Source organism: Melozone crissalis, unplaced genomic scaffold (assembly GCF_028551555.1).
Source record: "Melozone crissalis strain CALT ecotype California unplaced genomic scaffold, PUWL_Pcris_2 ptg000027l_1, whole genome shotgun sequence".
NCBI classification, from domain to species: Eukaryota; Metazoa; Chordata; class Aves; order Passeriformes; family Passerellidae; genus Melozone; species Melozone crissalis.
The window spans coordinates 38,462,276-38,475,521 of record NW_026535805.1 but is presented as its reverse complement, the minus strand read 5'-3'; the positions used below and the strand labels follow the sequence as shown (position 1 = coordinate 38,475,521).

Genomic DNA, 13,246 nt, shown 5'->3' with positions numbered 1-13,246 from the left:
CTCTGTCTGCAGTACCTGCTCCTGAATTATTCCTCAATTTGTGTCTTGTGGAGAGGGTTTATAACTGATTCTAAAAATCTTGCTTAATTTTTCACGTGCTTTAGGATCTTGACAGTGCTATAATAAAGAGGCAGAGTTTAGAGATGGAGATCAGAAACCTCCAAGAGAAACTGACTGTTAACCAGAAAGCTTTGGACACCTCAAAGCAGGAGCTGCACAATCTGAAGAAATCTTCCAGTGAGTTAGATGCAAGCTTGAAGAGTAGCAGAGAAGTGGCCAGGACTGCTCAGAGCTCTTTAGAGGCTTTTAAAGAAGAAATTGCTACCATGCTCAGCTGGGAATCTGCAACAGTTAAACCTTCTGAGAAGGCCATTTTGGAGAGGATCCAAGAAATAAATTGCAAAGAGAAGAATAAAGAAATAGTAAGTCTGCAACTACTGCACTTGCCCAGTGTGTGTATTTATTCTCTTTGGGTACTGTTTAATTTTTTTCATCTGGTAGAGTGTTGGTTCTTTCTGCTTAGGTTTTGGAATTACAGAAAACTTTAATTTTGCTGTCTATTGATTTAAGGTAATAGGAGAAAATCATCTATGATTTACTAAACAGGAAGAGTCCAGAAATTAAATTAATAATAGACGATGTTAGGAAGAAAAGACTCAGAATGGTCTTTCAGTTACAACCTTGAAATTTGGTTTCTGTGCCAGCAGACATGAAAAGTGGCTCTTTGGTTGCTATGATTTAGTAAAACCTGTGAACAAGTATGGATTTGCTGCTACAATGGTGACTTCAAGAACCGACTTCTTTCTCAAAGCAGATGTAATTGATGAGTTGCCACAGGCAACTTCTTTCCCTCCAATCCTCAAAACCTGCACCTAAAAATAAAGATGTGTTTTTACACTTACATCTAAGCATTATTCAGCATCCAAAGAAGGCAAAAGGAAGACTCTGGCTTGAGGCTTTTGGGCTGGTGGTTTGCAAAGGTGTGTTTGAATGTATAGATGGAGAAGGGACAGCTCAGGGGGAAAGTGAATCAGAATGCCAGGAAAAAACAACTTTAATGTTCTTGCTAGATTTTGAAGTTCTAGCATCTCCTGCTGATGTGAGCAGCAAATGGTTTTGTATTCTGTCCAAGGCTGGAAATAGTTCTTGAAAATATCCTCTGCATTTTGGTGAGGTACTTAAAAAAAAACAAACCGAAAAAACCCAACAAAAACCCATGCCATTGGCCTTCTTGCCTATCTGGGCACATTGTTGGCTCAGTTTCAGCCAGCTGTTCCCCAGCAGCCACACATCCTTTTCCACCACGCAGCTTCCCAGCCCCTCTGCCCAGCCTGCAGCAATGTTGTGACCCAAGGGCAGGTCCTGGCACTTGGAACTGGCACTTTGCTTTGTTGAACTTCATACATTGGCACCAGCCCATTGATCCAGCCTGCCCAGATCCCTCTGCAGACGTTCCTACCCTCCTGCAGATCCACACTCAGACCTGGCTTTGTGTCACATGTAAAATTGTTGCAGTCTGAAATTCTCGAGTAGCCACATTGAAACAAAAAGTAGGATTTTTATTTTGCAGGTTGACTGATCCATCTGCATTAGTCCTAGGAATGAGAATTTGTGGAGGTCAGAACTGCAGGACCAAAAATGCAGCTTTTGTAAAATGATGGATTAGGCATGGGTGGGTAACAAGGCTGCAACGTTGTCTTAGGAAATGCCTACCTAGTGGGTTGTCCCTAAGCCAAAGATGAAAGTTACATCATGATGCCCCAGGATGATAAAATGACAGCTTCTGCTCTGCTTCTGTGGTGTAGTCCTTCACTTTCTGATGTTTAGGGATCTTTGAAGTCTCTAAAACCCCGTCTGCAACCTGATAAAGGTGTTCTAGGCTCCCTGGCAGTAGCACCTCTGTGGTTACTGAAATTCTTGTTCCTGCTGGATGATGTGAAATGCAAAATAGCATAAAATATGTTTGTGGGTTCTTGCAGATTTATTATTGTTTAGTGTTGTCTACTGCATAAGCATCAGTAATTTCTCAGTGGTTTTAGGCAAGCTGGGGGCAAACTGTTTGTGTTTAATTGCAGTTTGAGTTGGAAACCTTTCAGTGCCATTAAAATTAATGAGAGCTCTGTGTACTTACTGTTAATTTTATTAACAGGAACCAACAAGATGTTTAAAATTAAGAGGCTGCTTGGAGATTAGTGTCTGAACACTGAGTTTCAAATGCACTATAGTTAACTATGTAACCAAATAATGATATGACAATAAGAAGAATACAGAGGGAAACAAGCAACTTGGTGTATAGAACTGCCTTTCAGTATTTGGCAGTGGCATAACCAGATGCTTTAAAGTATTTCATTTATAAATAGTTTACAATTTAATATCCCTTACATTATATGCAGGTGTTGTAAAGCTAACAGTGAAGAATTAGAAATTTTTTCAAAATGGTTCTAATTGCTCGTTTCGAGATTTTATCCTTTTATCCTTGGGCTCTGGCTAGATTACAGAAATTATTATTACTAATATTTTTTAAAGCACAATCTTTTGAACACTGCTTAACAGTTACCTGTTGGGAAACACTCCTCTGAGACTTAATTATCCATATCTACATTCTCCCCTACATGCTGCATGTATTTTCTAAATAACTTATATGCTTTTTCTAATCAACTCCTCAATAGAATAGCGATTTCTTTGGCCTATTGCAAGGAATGATAGCTGACTACCAGGCATTGCTGCTGTGCCCACATCTTTGGAAATTTTGTGTCTGAATTACTTTGTATTGATTTTTTTAATACAAAGTAATTGTATTTGATTAATCTTATTTATAGTATCTGCTGTTCATTTTTGGGTTGTCTCCACTTCTACAATTTTTTGCTGGTGGTTACAGATTTTTCTTTTTGACTTTTTAAAGGCATGTATTTTAAAGATAGATATTTTGCCCTATTTTTAATAATTTAATTTATCTTTCATATCCTTCTAGCATTTCCCACCTAACCCCATATGCTTTGTTGTTTTGCTTGCTCCCTAGATGGTATCTCAGCTTGAAACACAATTAGCTAAATTGACTAAAGCTTTGGAAAATCAGACCAGATTGTACCATGAAGCACTGGAGAGGAGCAGGAAAGCTGAAAAATGTTCTGAGAATTTCCACGATCAACTGAAGCACTTGGAAGAGGAATTATTAAATGGAGACCTGATGCAAGATGGTTTGAAGCTTGAGAAACAAAAAGTAGTTGCACACATTATTTACTTTTGAATGGAAGTCACTAAAGGCAGAGGCACAGCTCATTGTATTGCTTTGGTCTACTGGAGCAGTGCAAGTAATGTGAAACAGCAAAATCAGATGTAGGGAGTAATAATACCTTTTCTTTGACCAACAATTGGAAGAAATAGCTAAGCTTTTGAGTTCTTTACTGTGAAATGAAACAAACAAAAAACCTGATCCTCCCCAAAAAACCCCAAATCTGCCAAGCAAAAAAAACCAACAAAAACACCCCAAAACCAAACTACCAGCTTAAAAGAAGTCCCTGTCAATACCCCATCAGAAGTCCTTCAATTATTTTCTGATCTCAAAATTTCTCTCATCTTTATATCTTCCTCTAAAACATAATATGATCTGCAATCTCTCAAGATCTTGTCTTGTGTCTTTGATTCTTTTATATTATTAGGCAATTATGACTACTAGGGTTTTTTGTCTAATTGTATAAATGAACACACTGTTAGCCTATAACTCATTCACATACCAAAGAGTTCAAAAAGTGACATAGTACCTGGAAAGCCAAACACTACAGCTATGAAAAGCAAAGTTGCAGCATGTTGCCAGGCCAGGATTAGTGCTTAGAGGAATCAACAGTTTTGTGCTATTTGTTTTGTCTTAGACTATGATAAAATAACTTTTTTGAATGAGGCATCCATCGCATTGGGAGAAAACCAGAAAAAGGAGCTGTTCCTTCTGCTCTGTTTCCTTTGTGAATAACATGTGGCCCTAGATTCTTAAATTATTCTCTACATTTTGCTGCAATGATTTTTTTTGCAATTTTTTTCCTGTCAATGAATAACTGCAGTGCTTTTCTCTGCTGCTGCTGCTGTTTTTAGTTATTTGAATCAGAAATGTCATGAAACAAAAAGGTATTCTTGGTAATGAACAAATGGTGAAACTGTTTTGTTGGTGTTTTGGTTTTTTTTTCTTTTTATTTATTTTGTTGGTTGTGTGCAAAGATAGTGGTTTACACCAAAAGTAAGAAGAGACAAAGGGAAGCAGTTCGTAGTGAGAAGGGTTTTGGATTTTGCAAGAGAAGCTAATTGGGAGCAAGAGATTAAAGCAGTTTTTAACGAGCTGGTAGGGCAGGATGAAAGAAGGAAAAATGGGATTAAATACTATTTGATATCTGTAAGTGTTCACATCAGTAAACCAGATGGAGATGCAATTAAAATAACCTTAAAAGCAATTTGTAAACGAGTAACTTATCCCTTACTGTTCCAAAGATGGGCTGAAGGCTGACAGTGTTAACATTCCTGCATCTCCTCAGACTACATCACATGTCATTCATGGCATCACTGGTACCAGTTCCCTGTTTGGGAGCTCACAGTATGGGGCAATCCTAGCACTTGCAGCATTACTTGGGACACAGCTGCCCATTCTGACTTCTCCCTGCCCATGCACAGCCGTGTAAAACAACAGAGCTCCAGACAGGAACTGGAGCCAGAAGCAGGGCCTACCCATTGCTGCAGAGAAGCAAAACCCAATTTTTCTTGCTAAGAAGATAAATACAGTAGATCTAGGGATTTATGGACAAAGTGTTGACTAAGAAAAGGACATATGGAGAATTTGCAGTTGTGTCAGGAGTGTGCCCAATTACACCCTTTCAGTATATTATTTCTTGTAGTGTACTTGTACATATTGTTGGCTGCCACTATAGTGGGGATTGCTTTTAAATTGTGCTTCATGACTTTCAATGAAATTTTGTTATTCTTCTGCCCACTTTCCCACATCTTAGTATCTGAAATTTCTGGAGCAACTTAATGAGAAGATGAAGCTGGACAGTCTAGCAGCAGAGGTTGGATTTGATATGGCCATGGATGTGATTCTGGCCCGGGTAGAGCAGCTGGTGAAACTGGAAGGAGATGCAGTGGTTGAGAACAAGACTGTGGCATACAGCCTCAGAAGGAAGGTATGTAAAAAGACATACCATTCAAAGATAAACATATGGCTGTGTTTCTGTAATGGCTTGCTAGAGGCAGCAAACTGTATATGTGCAAGGAGTTTCAAAGATATCCATGACATAAAAAAGGAGATAGTGAATGTCTGCAAACTGTGCAAAAAGACTGCATATTGAAATAGCTAAACCTGCCAGTCAGTTGAACATGATACTGCTTTTTACTTCTTAAGAAAAAACTATGAAGTTATGGGTGTTTATATCTGTATATTTGTCTACTTTTTAATACGCATTTATAGTTCTGTAAACAACTGCCAGTAGTATTTAAATCTAAAGGGATCTGCCAAGGAGGGAGGCGCATTACACAGACTTCTCTAGAAACTAGTAGGGTCTTGGTTGTACTTCACCAAGAATTACAATGTTTCCAACAAGAACAGCTCCTTCATTCAGTTGTTCCTACAGGAACAAGTCTCTTCAAATTTGGTCAAACAAGTCTCTGTCATCCTGTTATGACATAGGAAAATCTTTTGGGTTTAGGCTTGTCAGACTGGTATAGAGCTGGGAATTGGGTCTGGCTGAGGTTTAAAACAATAGAGAAGCACAATGAATTGGTAATACAAGGAGTATCAAGTGAGGGTATATATGTTCATACTTCTTCACAGAGTTTTCAAGAGAGGAAAAAGAGTTCAGGTTATAAATGCAGCATCCTCATGTTGCATTAAATTTGCCATTATGTAGTACCACAGTCTCTCACATTTATTTTTTCAAATGTCCTTGTGTTTGGAAATCAAGTTGAAGGCTCAGAAAGAAAAGCTAGAAAGCAGGGAGCTGCACATGAACCTTCTGCGGCAGAAAATAACCCAGCTGGAAGAAGAGAAGCAAGTAAGGGCTGCCTTAGCTGTGGAAAGGGATGAGGCCAATCTCACTGTCAGAAAGTTACATAAGATGATAGAGAGGCTACAGAAGCAGCTTGATCTGGCAAGGGAAGAAAATACTGATCTCAAAGCCAAGCTGTCTGAAACCAGTGAACTTAAGGTGAGTTAAAAGATTACTTTTGTACTTCTATCCATTTTTCTATTCCAGTTGGATACAGCTGGACTTAATTTAAAATAAATGTGTGCATGGAGAACTGCTCAAATCTAGGTGGCAAAACCAAATATAATACTAAAATATTTTGAGTATTTTACAATTTGTCTTGATATGCTGAGTAACATCTGCAAAGCACAAGGTAAATTTTCGGGCTATTTTTACCTGCAAAATATTTGACAACTCTGTTTAGTACTCTTTTTTCCAGGGAAGAGAGTGAACCTTCACTGTGGATTTAATTTTCTGCCCAGATACCTCTCTTCATAAAACCTGTGGAGAATTAACTGTCTTTGAAGGAAAAATTCTTTTGTTAATTGTGTTGAAATAGGCCTGTCTCCTTAAATAACTTTTCAGTTCGCATGTACATGTGATGATTTAATGAAGACCCCAAAAAAACTCACACTAAAGTACTTATTTGTGATCACTACTGATATTTTCATTGTTTGCTCAAGTTAGATAAAAAAGTATGACAAATTTAACACTTCCTTATCTTATTGCAGATCAAAACTTTGGAGCAGAACAGAACAATAGAAGAACTCAGTAAGTCTCAAGACAAATTGGAAAGAATGAAGGAAAAAGCTGAGAAACAACTTAGATCTGCCAAATCAGAACTTCTCTTAAAGGAGCGTAAAGCTACTGAAGATAAAGAAAAGAACAAAAATATGTTAGAAGCAGTTACCAGTGAGATGAAGGTGCTTAAAACAACCCTTGCAGAACTAGCAAAAAGAGAGAGACAGGTGGGTGTATAGGTATTTGACAAGTGCTAGGTGTTCCTTAGAGTGTAGGAAAATGGTATATCTGGAGCAGCTATCCACTGTGCTTTAAAGTGTTCCAGACGTTATCAAATGAGGAAATTTTAGCTCACACTTGTGAGCCACAGTGACAGTTGTGATTGCAAAGCTCTTCTGCAAGTTTATGAGAAAATAATAAATGCAGGCATTATTTTGTTTGCTCCTCACAAAATATTACATCACCTTTTACAGAAGTATTAAAATGCTGTAAAATCCTAGCATCTCTCTTAAGATATGTCTTTTCCCAAATATCTTAGGTATAGAACTTACCAACTTCTCATCTGTTTCCTTTTGTTTCTCACACACTGGTCTCTTGCACTTTCTCCTTGCCAGTTGTAAGAGATTCAGCCAGACTAAGTGATAGGATGAAAGGAAGGAGCTTCAAGGTGTGCTGGGGAGGGGAGGGAGTTTAGACTGGATATTAGGCAAAATTTATTCACTGACAGCGTAGTCAGGCGTTGGAACAAGCTGCCCAGGGAGTGGTTGAGTCACCAGTCCTAAAGGCATTTAAAAGACACCTAGACAGGGTTTAGTGATGGACTTGGCAATGCAGGTTAGGAGTTGGATTTGATAGTCTTAAAGGTCCTTTCCAACCTAAATGATTCAAAGAGCCTGTGTTACTGTGTAACTGTGTATAGGCCATAAATTCAAAGACGGGTGGAAAATACAAGAAACACCTAGAACTTTATTAGATTTCCCAGCTAAAAATTTTATGGCATATCTTGGCCTTAACAATGACTCTGGATGAAATTTAAGAATGCTATTTCAGAAAATTAGTCTGGGAAAATATTTTTCTAATTTACATGGAGAGAAGACCAACAACCTAGGAATCTTTTTTTTTCCCTGGAAATCTTTAATGCTGTTTTGTTTTATAACAAAGGTTAGAAATTTGAAAGGAAGATTTAATTTCTTCATATATCTCATGAGGAAACAAAGCCTCTGGCAAAGAGTAGAATATATTAATTATATGCAGTAAATTATTCCATGCAGTCATACATTGAGTATTGTGCTAAAAGCACAAATAAAAATGTTGACTTTTTACCATCTGAATCCAAGGGGTTTCAAAACACTTGAATATTGTTGCAATATGCTTTGGATTTTTCTTTTTGTTCTCTTTCTGTTGGAATAAGACCCCTTCTACTTTCTTGTAGTTACAGTTTGAAAATAAAATACAGCATCTGCTTTTAACTTCCTCAAACCTCAATATCTTGGGTTAATGCTCCAAGTTGCATAAATTTCCTTTTTTTTTTTACTTTTGATAATTTTACTCACTGAATGGAAGGTGCAAAGAAAATTTAGCAGGAGTGTTATTGTCTGCAGCAAACCTTTGTGTTTGAGTCTTTAGTGCTGTTTATTTCTCTCCTTCATTTGAAGGCTGGATCTTTGCAGAGAGCTGCCTGGATCTTTCAATGTAAAGTCTGTATGGAAACAAATTCCAGGTTTGCTGCCTCTTTATCCTGTCTGTGATCCAGATGTTTTAAAAAAAAAGCTTTAGCTTCTGCTAAAGGAGTTTGCCTAGCATGCTGCCAGACCCCTTCATCAATGACCTCCTGAACTAGTGTAGAATATAATATAATAAATGGGAACTTTGGGGTTTTGCTGTAACGTTGTTCCAACATTTGATCCAAGACATCTCACTGCCTTAGTAGTACAGATAGTTGGGACTGAATTCTCAAATCACAGAATCATGGAATGGGTTGTCTTGGAAGGGACCCTAATGATGATCTACTTCCAACACACCTCCCATGGGCAGGGACACCTCCCACAGGACCAGATTTTTCAAAACCCCATTCAGCCTGACCATGAACACTTCCAGGGATGGGACACCACAAGTTCCCTGGGCAAACCTGTTCCAGTGCCTCACCACCCTCCCAGTAAAGAACTTCTTCCTAATCTAAATCTCTCCTCTTTTAGTTTAAAACCCTTCTCCCTTCTCCTATCCCTATATGCTTGTGTAAAGTGTTACTCTCCCATTTTTTCTTTTCTTTTTTTTTTCTTTTTTTTTTTTTTTTTTTTTAATAAGCCCCCTTGAAGTCCTGGAAGGCTGTTATAAGGTCTCCCTGGAGCCTTCCCTTCTCCAGGCTGAACAGCCCCAGCTCTCTCAGCCTGACTTCATAGAAGAGGCTCTTCAGCCCTCTGATCATCTCTGTAGCTCTCCTTGGGAACTGTTGTAACAGGTCCGTGTCTGTCTTGTGCTGAGGACCCCAGACCTCAACTCTGTTCTGTATTGGTTTCCATATTTGTGTTTCTGAATCAATGGTAGCTCCTCAGGGTTTGAAAAAAAACTGCCTTTGGCAAATTCTTAGAAACTGAGACCTTGTTTTCAGGAAAGCTGCAAACCCTTTTCCTCACAGAGTTAACTGCTTTAGAATTCTGCACAGTGTTCTTGGGGTTGGAGACATTTCAGAACTGTCCATCTTCTCCTTAACCTTAGCCCTTGGCAGGATTGGTGGAGTGAGGATGTTGCCGCATCAGAACATGAGTCCAGTTTCTTAATGGTTCTGATGATTTTGTGGCATTTTGAGTCTCTTTGCTGCTTGGGAATGAGGATCTTGGCATTCAAATAGAGAGCAAGAAAAGCATATTTCCTCAAATAGTAACATTTTCCTCTTTTATGTGTTGATAAGGAGTATTAAGGCATTTGTCATTTTGGCTATGTAATTTATTGTCTGTTCAAGAGGCCTTGAAGTTTGATAATGATACATACTGTGAGTTGAGGAGAGTAAATCAGCAGTGATGACAGCCACTTGTGGATGGTATCCACTTGGAACTGCAGAGAGAAAGCTGGTGTCTTTAATTAATTACTTTACCAAATACTATTCCTATGACATTTTCAGCAGCTATACACAGAAGGAAAACAAACATTTTCTTAAGCTGCATCTTGAATTTGGGCTGTATCCTGATTGAAATCCAAGTCAGACAGCAGTATGTGCCAAAAACTTCCACCTTTCTTCTAACCTCCTCCTTTCTTTTTTCTCGAGAAAGTGCAGGGTAGAGGGGAGAGGTGGCAGACGGTGGTCAAGGACAAGCAACAACCTCTGCTCCGGGAAGTGCCCACCAGAGTTTCCAGTTTGTATGGTTTTTTGGTCATATGGGTTCAAGTAAAAGAGTGTTTTCCTCAGTTTTTGGAGTTTAGTCAGCAGGGAAGATACGCTTGTGAAAGATACTAAAGAAACACTTGAAAACTGTTTTGTGTTTGAAATACTTGACATCTCAGCTGTTTGTGTTTTGTGATTTGATGCATGCCCCAAAGTGCTGTTTCTGTCCTCTGCTGCTCTCTGTATTGAGCAACAGCTGAAATGCCTATATTTAGCACTGATAACACAAGTGCTTGTGTTTGTACATATGCCTATATGTCCATGTTTTCCCTGACATCTTCTTTGCTTCCCGTTTGATTTACTCCTTTGTGTTTGCCCTCGCAGCTGGCAGATTTCCGAGAGGTGGTCTCGCGGATGCTGGGCCTCGACATTGCCAGCCTGGCTCTTCCTGACTATGAAATCATCGCACGCCTCGAAGGGCTGATCCACTCCCATCAGCACCACTTCTTCCCCTGTGTCTGCCTCAGGGATGTGGCAAGGACCCCAGAGGAGCAGCAAAGAAGCCTCCAGCTTCTTCACTGAACGGAGATGGAACAAAGTAAAATTCTCTGTTTGCTTCCTTACCTGCTGGACCTCCACAGAAAACAGATCCCTATTTCTGGTCCCTACTCTAGAGACACTAACCAGGGCTGATTTTTGGAACTTCAACTGAGAGACTGATTGGAATGGGTAGAGTCAAGCCAGCAGCCTGGAGATGGCAAACAAAAAATCCCTGGGCAGCTTACTACTTCAGTTATGAAAATGATAGGCAACACATCAACAATGCCCTCAAGTTGCAGTGCAGAGACATTGAAGTCATGGGTCACCCAAGGTCAGCTCACAGTTTTGAGAAGTTACTGAGAAGTTACTTCAGTGGCATTCCTTGTGTTTTACCTCTAGGTGGCAAGGATGAAATCAAGTAGGGGTTGTTCCTTCTTGCCACCTGGGACATCTCTGCATTTTTACACATAAGGGCTTTAGCTTCAAGATAATTGTCTGCAAGATAGAAGATTTTCTTAATTTTGGAACAAGAGTGGTTTTTTTTCTTCTGTTGGTTGCTTTTGTCTGCCTGTATGGCAAAACAAAAAATATAATTTTTGCAGCAAAGGCTTTCTCACAGTGTCCCGTCATGTGCCTCATATAAATATATTTGGTAAAATTGAATGTTGACCTTGGTCATGATGTCTTGAAAAGTTTGCTTCCGGCTGCTGTATTCCTCGGGCAATTAATCCACAGTGGCAATTCTTCTGAGTTAATGAAAAATTATTTTAGAATTCTTGTTCACTACAGAAAATAGCTGAACTACTTAAGTGTTTATTTTCAGAGAAGTGTACAAAACTGATGATGAGGTGTACAAAACTACCTCTTAGTAGTAAAAACTGCTTTCTGAGTGCTGTTAAACATCATGATTTTAAAAAAAGAAGTAAAGACAATAAATCTGTTTTAATAGTACATTCAAACTCAATTCTGTGGTTTTAGTTTTCTCTTCCCATTATATGTTTTGTATGGTTGTGTAGAACAGTAAAGATGACTTACTTATTTTTGTCTTGACCATTTGTGGGCTTTCTACAGTATCTCAGCAAATGACGACCCACTCAGTAAAACTGAACACACTATTTTAAGAAAAATGACACTTTTTCAAGTAAGAGTGGTAATTTCGGTATCTGGCTGGGGACTTGAAACGCGTTTTTATTTCATTGGCTTCTGAAGAATTGTTTCTCATTGACTTGCTGTAAAATAAAGAAATAAACACACTCAAGCTTTTGTAAAATCAGTCATTTGAGAAGACAGAAATAAATCTTGAATAAATTCTTATGCTCCTGTGGGTAACTGGATTGAAATCAATTTAATTTTTTATTTTGTAACGTAACATTGTTTTGGGGGCAATGACTTCAACCTGAAAGAGAGCAGGTTTAGATTAAATATTAGAAAAAAATTCTTTTTTGTTTGGGCAGTGATGTAGGGGGATACAATATAAGAAAGTAAAAGTAGTATAGAAAGTAATCTTACTCCATTAAGGAGTTGAAGCTGAGCCAATTATTAGAGATTGGGAACAGGGCTGATGTTAACAGGCCTCAGCTGTAGCCAATCAGAAGAGTGTTATAAAAGAGTGAATTGGTTGGTTGAGGGGAACTGGAGTCAGTTGGCTGCTGCAAGAAGAGGAAGGGTCAGTGCCTAGAGGTGTTGCCTACAAGAAACATCAAGGAGGTATGAAACTCTAGCAATATGGAACCCTTGCAATGTAATGACAATAGAACTCTTGCAGTATAGTAACAACATAGTGAGGCACAGATTGCACAGAGATGTTGTGGATGCTCCATCCCTGGAAGTGTTCAAGGCTGGATGAAATGTAATTTTTAGGCATGATCTGTTGATGGGGGATTTAGAGGGTGGAAAAGGATACAATATTGTGAGATAATACAATTAGTTTCACTTTGTGTTTTGTTGGTTTCATTGGCACTTCTTTTTGATTTATTACTGAAGGACAAAACCCATTTTTTTCATCCACATTAATAAATATCATGCAAAACATGATTTACCATATTTTGAAAGTTAAGTAAGTTGCATTACAAATTCAGGTCCATGCAGCCTAGATAATACATTCATAACATTAAGAAATAGTCTCTGAGAGTGACAAATATAAAGTAAGGTTGCATTGCAAAATGATTTCCTGATGTCTGCAATGAGACTTGAAGTCTCCTGTCAGGGCCATGAGCCTCGTCCCCTGGCACCAGCAGTGGAGCTCCAGCCCCACAGAAACCACCAGCGTGGGTCTCTCATTATTTCAAAGGGGGCAGGTTTTCACATTCACAGCAATGCCAGAATAAGGAATAAAGGTTTTCAAATGTTTTGGGTTTTTTTTTTAGCCCAGCAGATCTGTATTTTCTGAAGTATTAATGCTCACCATGGTCACAAAGGAATATGACCTATTATCTGACTACTAATATTCCCTGTATTTGCTTTACTTTTGGAAGAGCACTGACATATTTCTCCACTTGGCCAAAGAAAAATAAATAAAAAAAATAAATAAGACGCAATTTGATTTGAACAAAGCTCGGGTGATTTTTGACCTATATAATTTAAGTAAGCCTTGAAAACACAGACTTTCACTTTTTTCCTAAGGCTTGTTCCATACAGTACTGAA

At 38.5% G+C, this 13,246-nt stretch overlaps 1 protein-coding gene across 1 annotated transcript in view; it reads left to right on the top strand.

The window, feature by feature from the left end:
• Nucleotides 1-10,932, top strand: part of ARMT1 (acidic residue methyltransferase 1) — a 46,079-nt gene extending 35,147 nt beyond the window's left edge. Inside the window, exons 10-15 of the mRNA XM_054280057.1 lie at nt 105-422; nt 3,020-3,220; nt 4,989-5,162; nt 5,940-6,182; nt 6,734-6,970; nt 10,447-10,932. Coding sequence (XP_054136032.1) covers nt 105-422; nt 3,020-3,220; nt 4,989-5,162; nt 5,940-6,182; nt 6,734-6,970; nt 10,447-10,644 — 1,371 coding nt within the window. The 3' untranslated portion in view covers nt 10,645-10,932. The remainder of the gene's footprint in view (nt 1-104; nt 423-3,019; nt 3,221-4,988; nt 5,163-5,939; nt 6,183-6,733; nt 6,971-10,446) is intronic.
• Nucleotides 10,933-13,246: the final 2,314 nt, after the last annotated feature.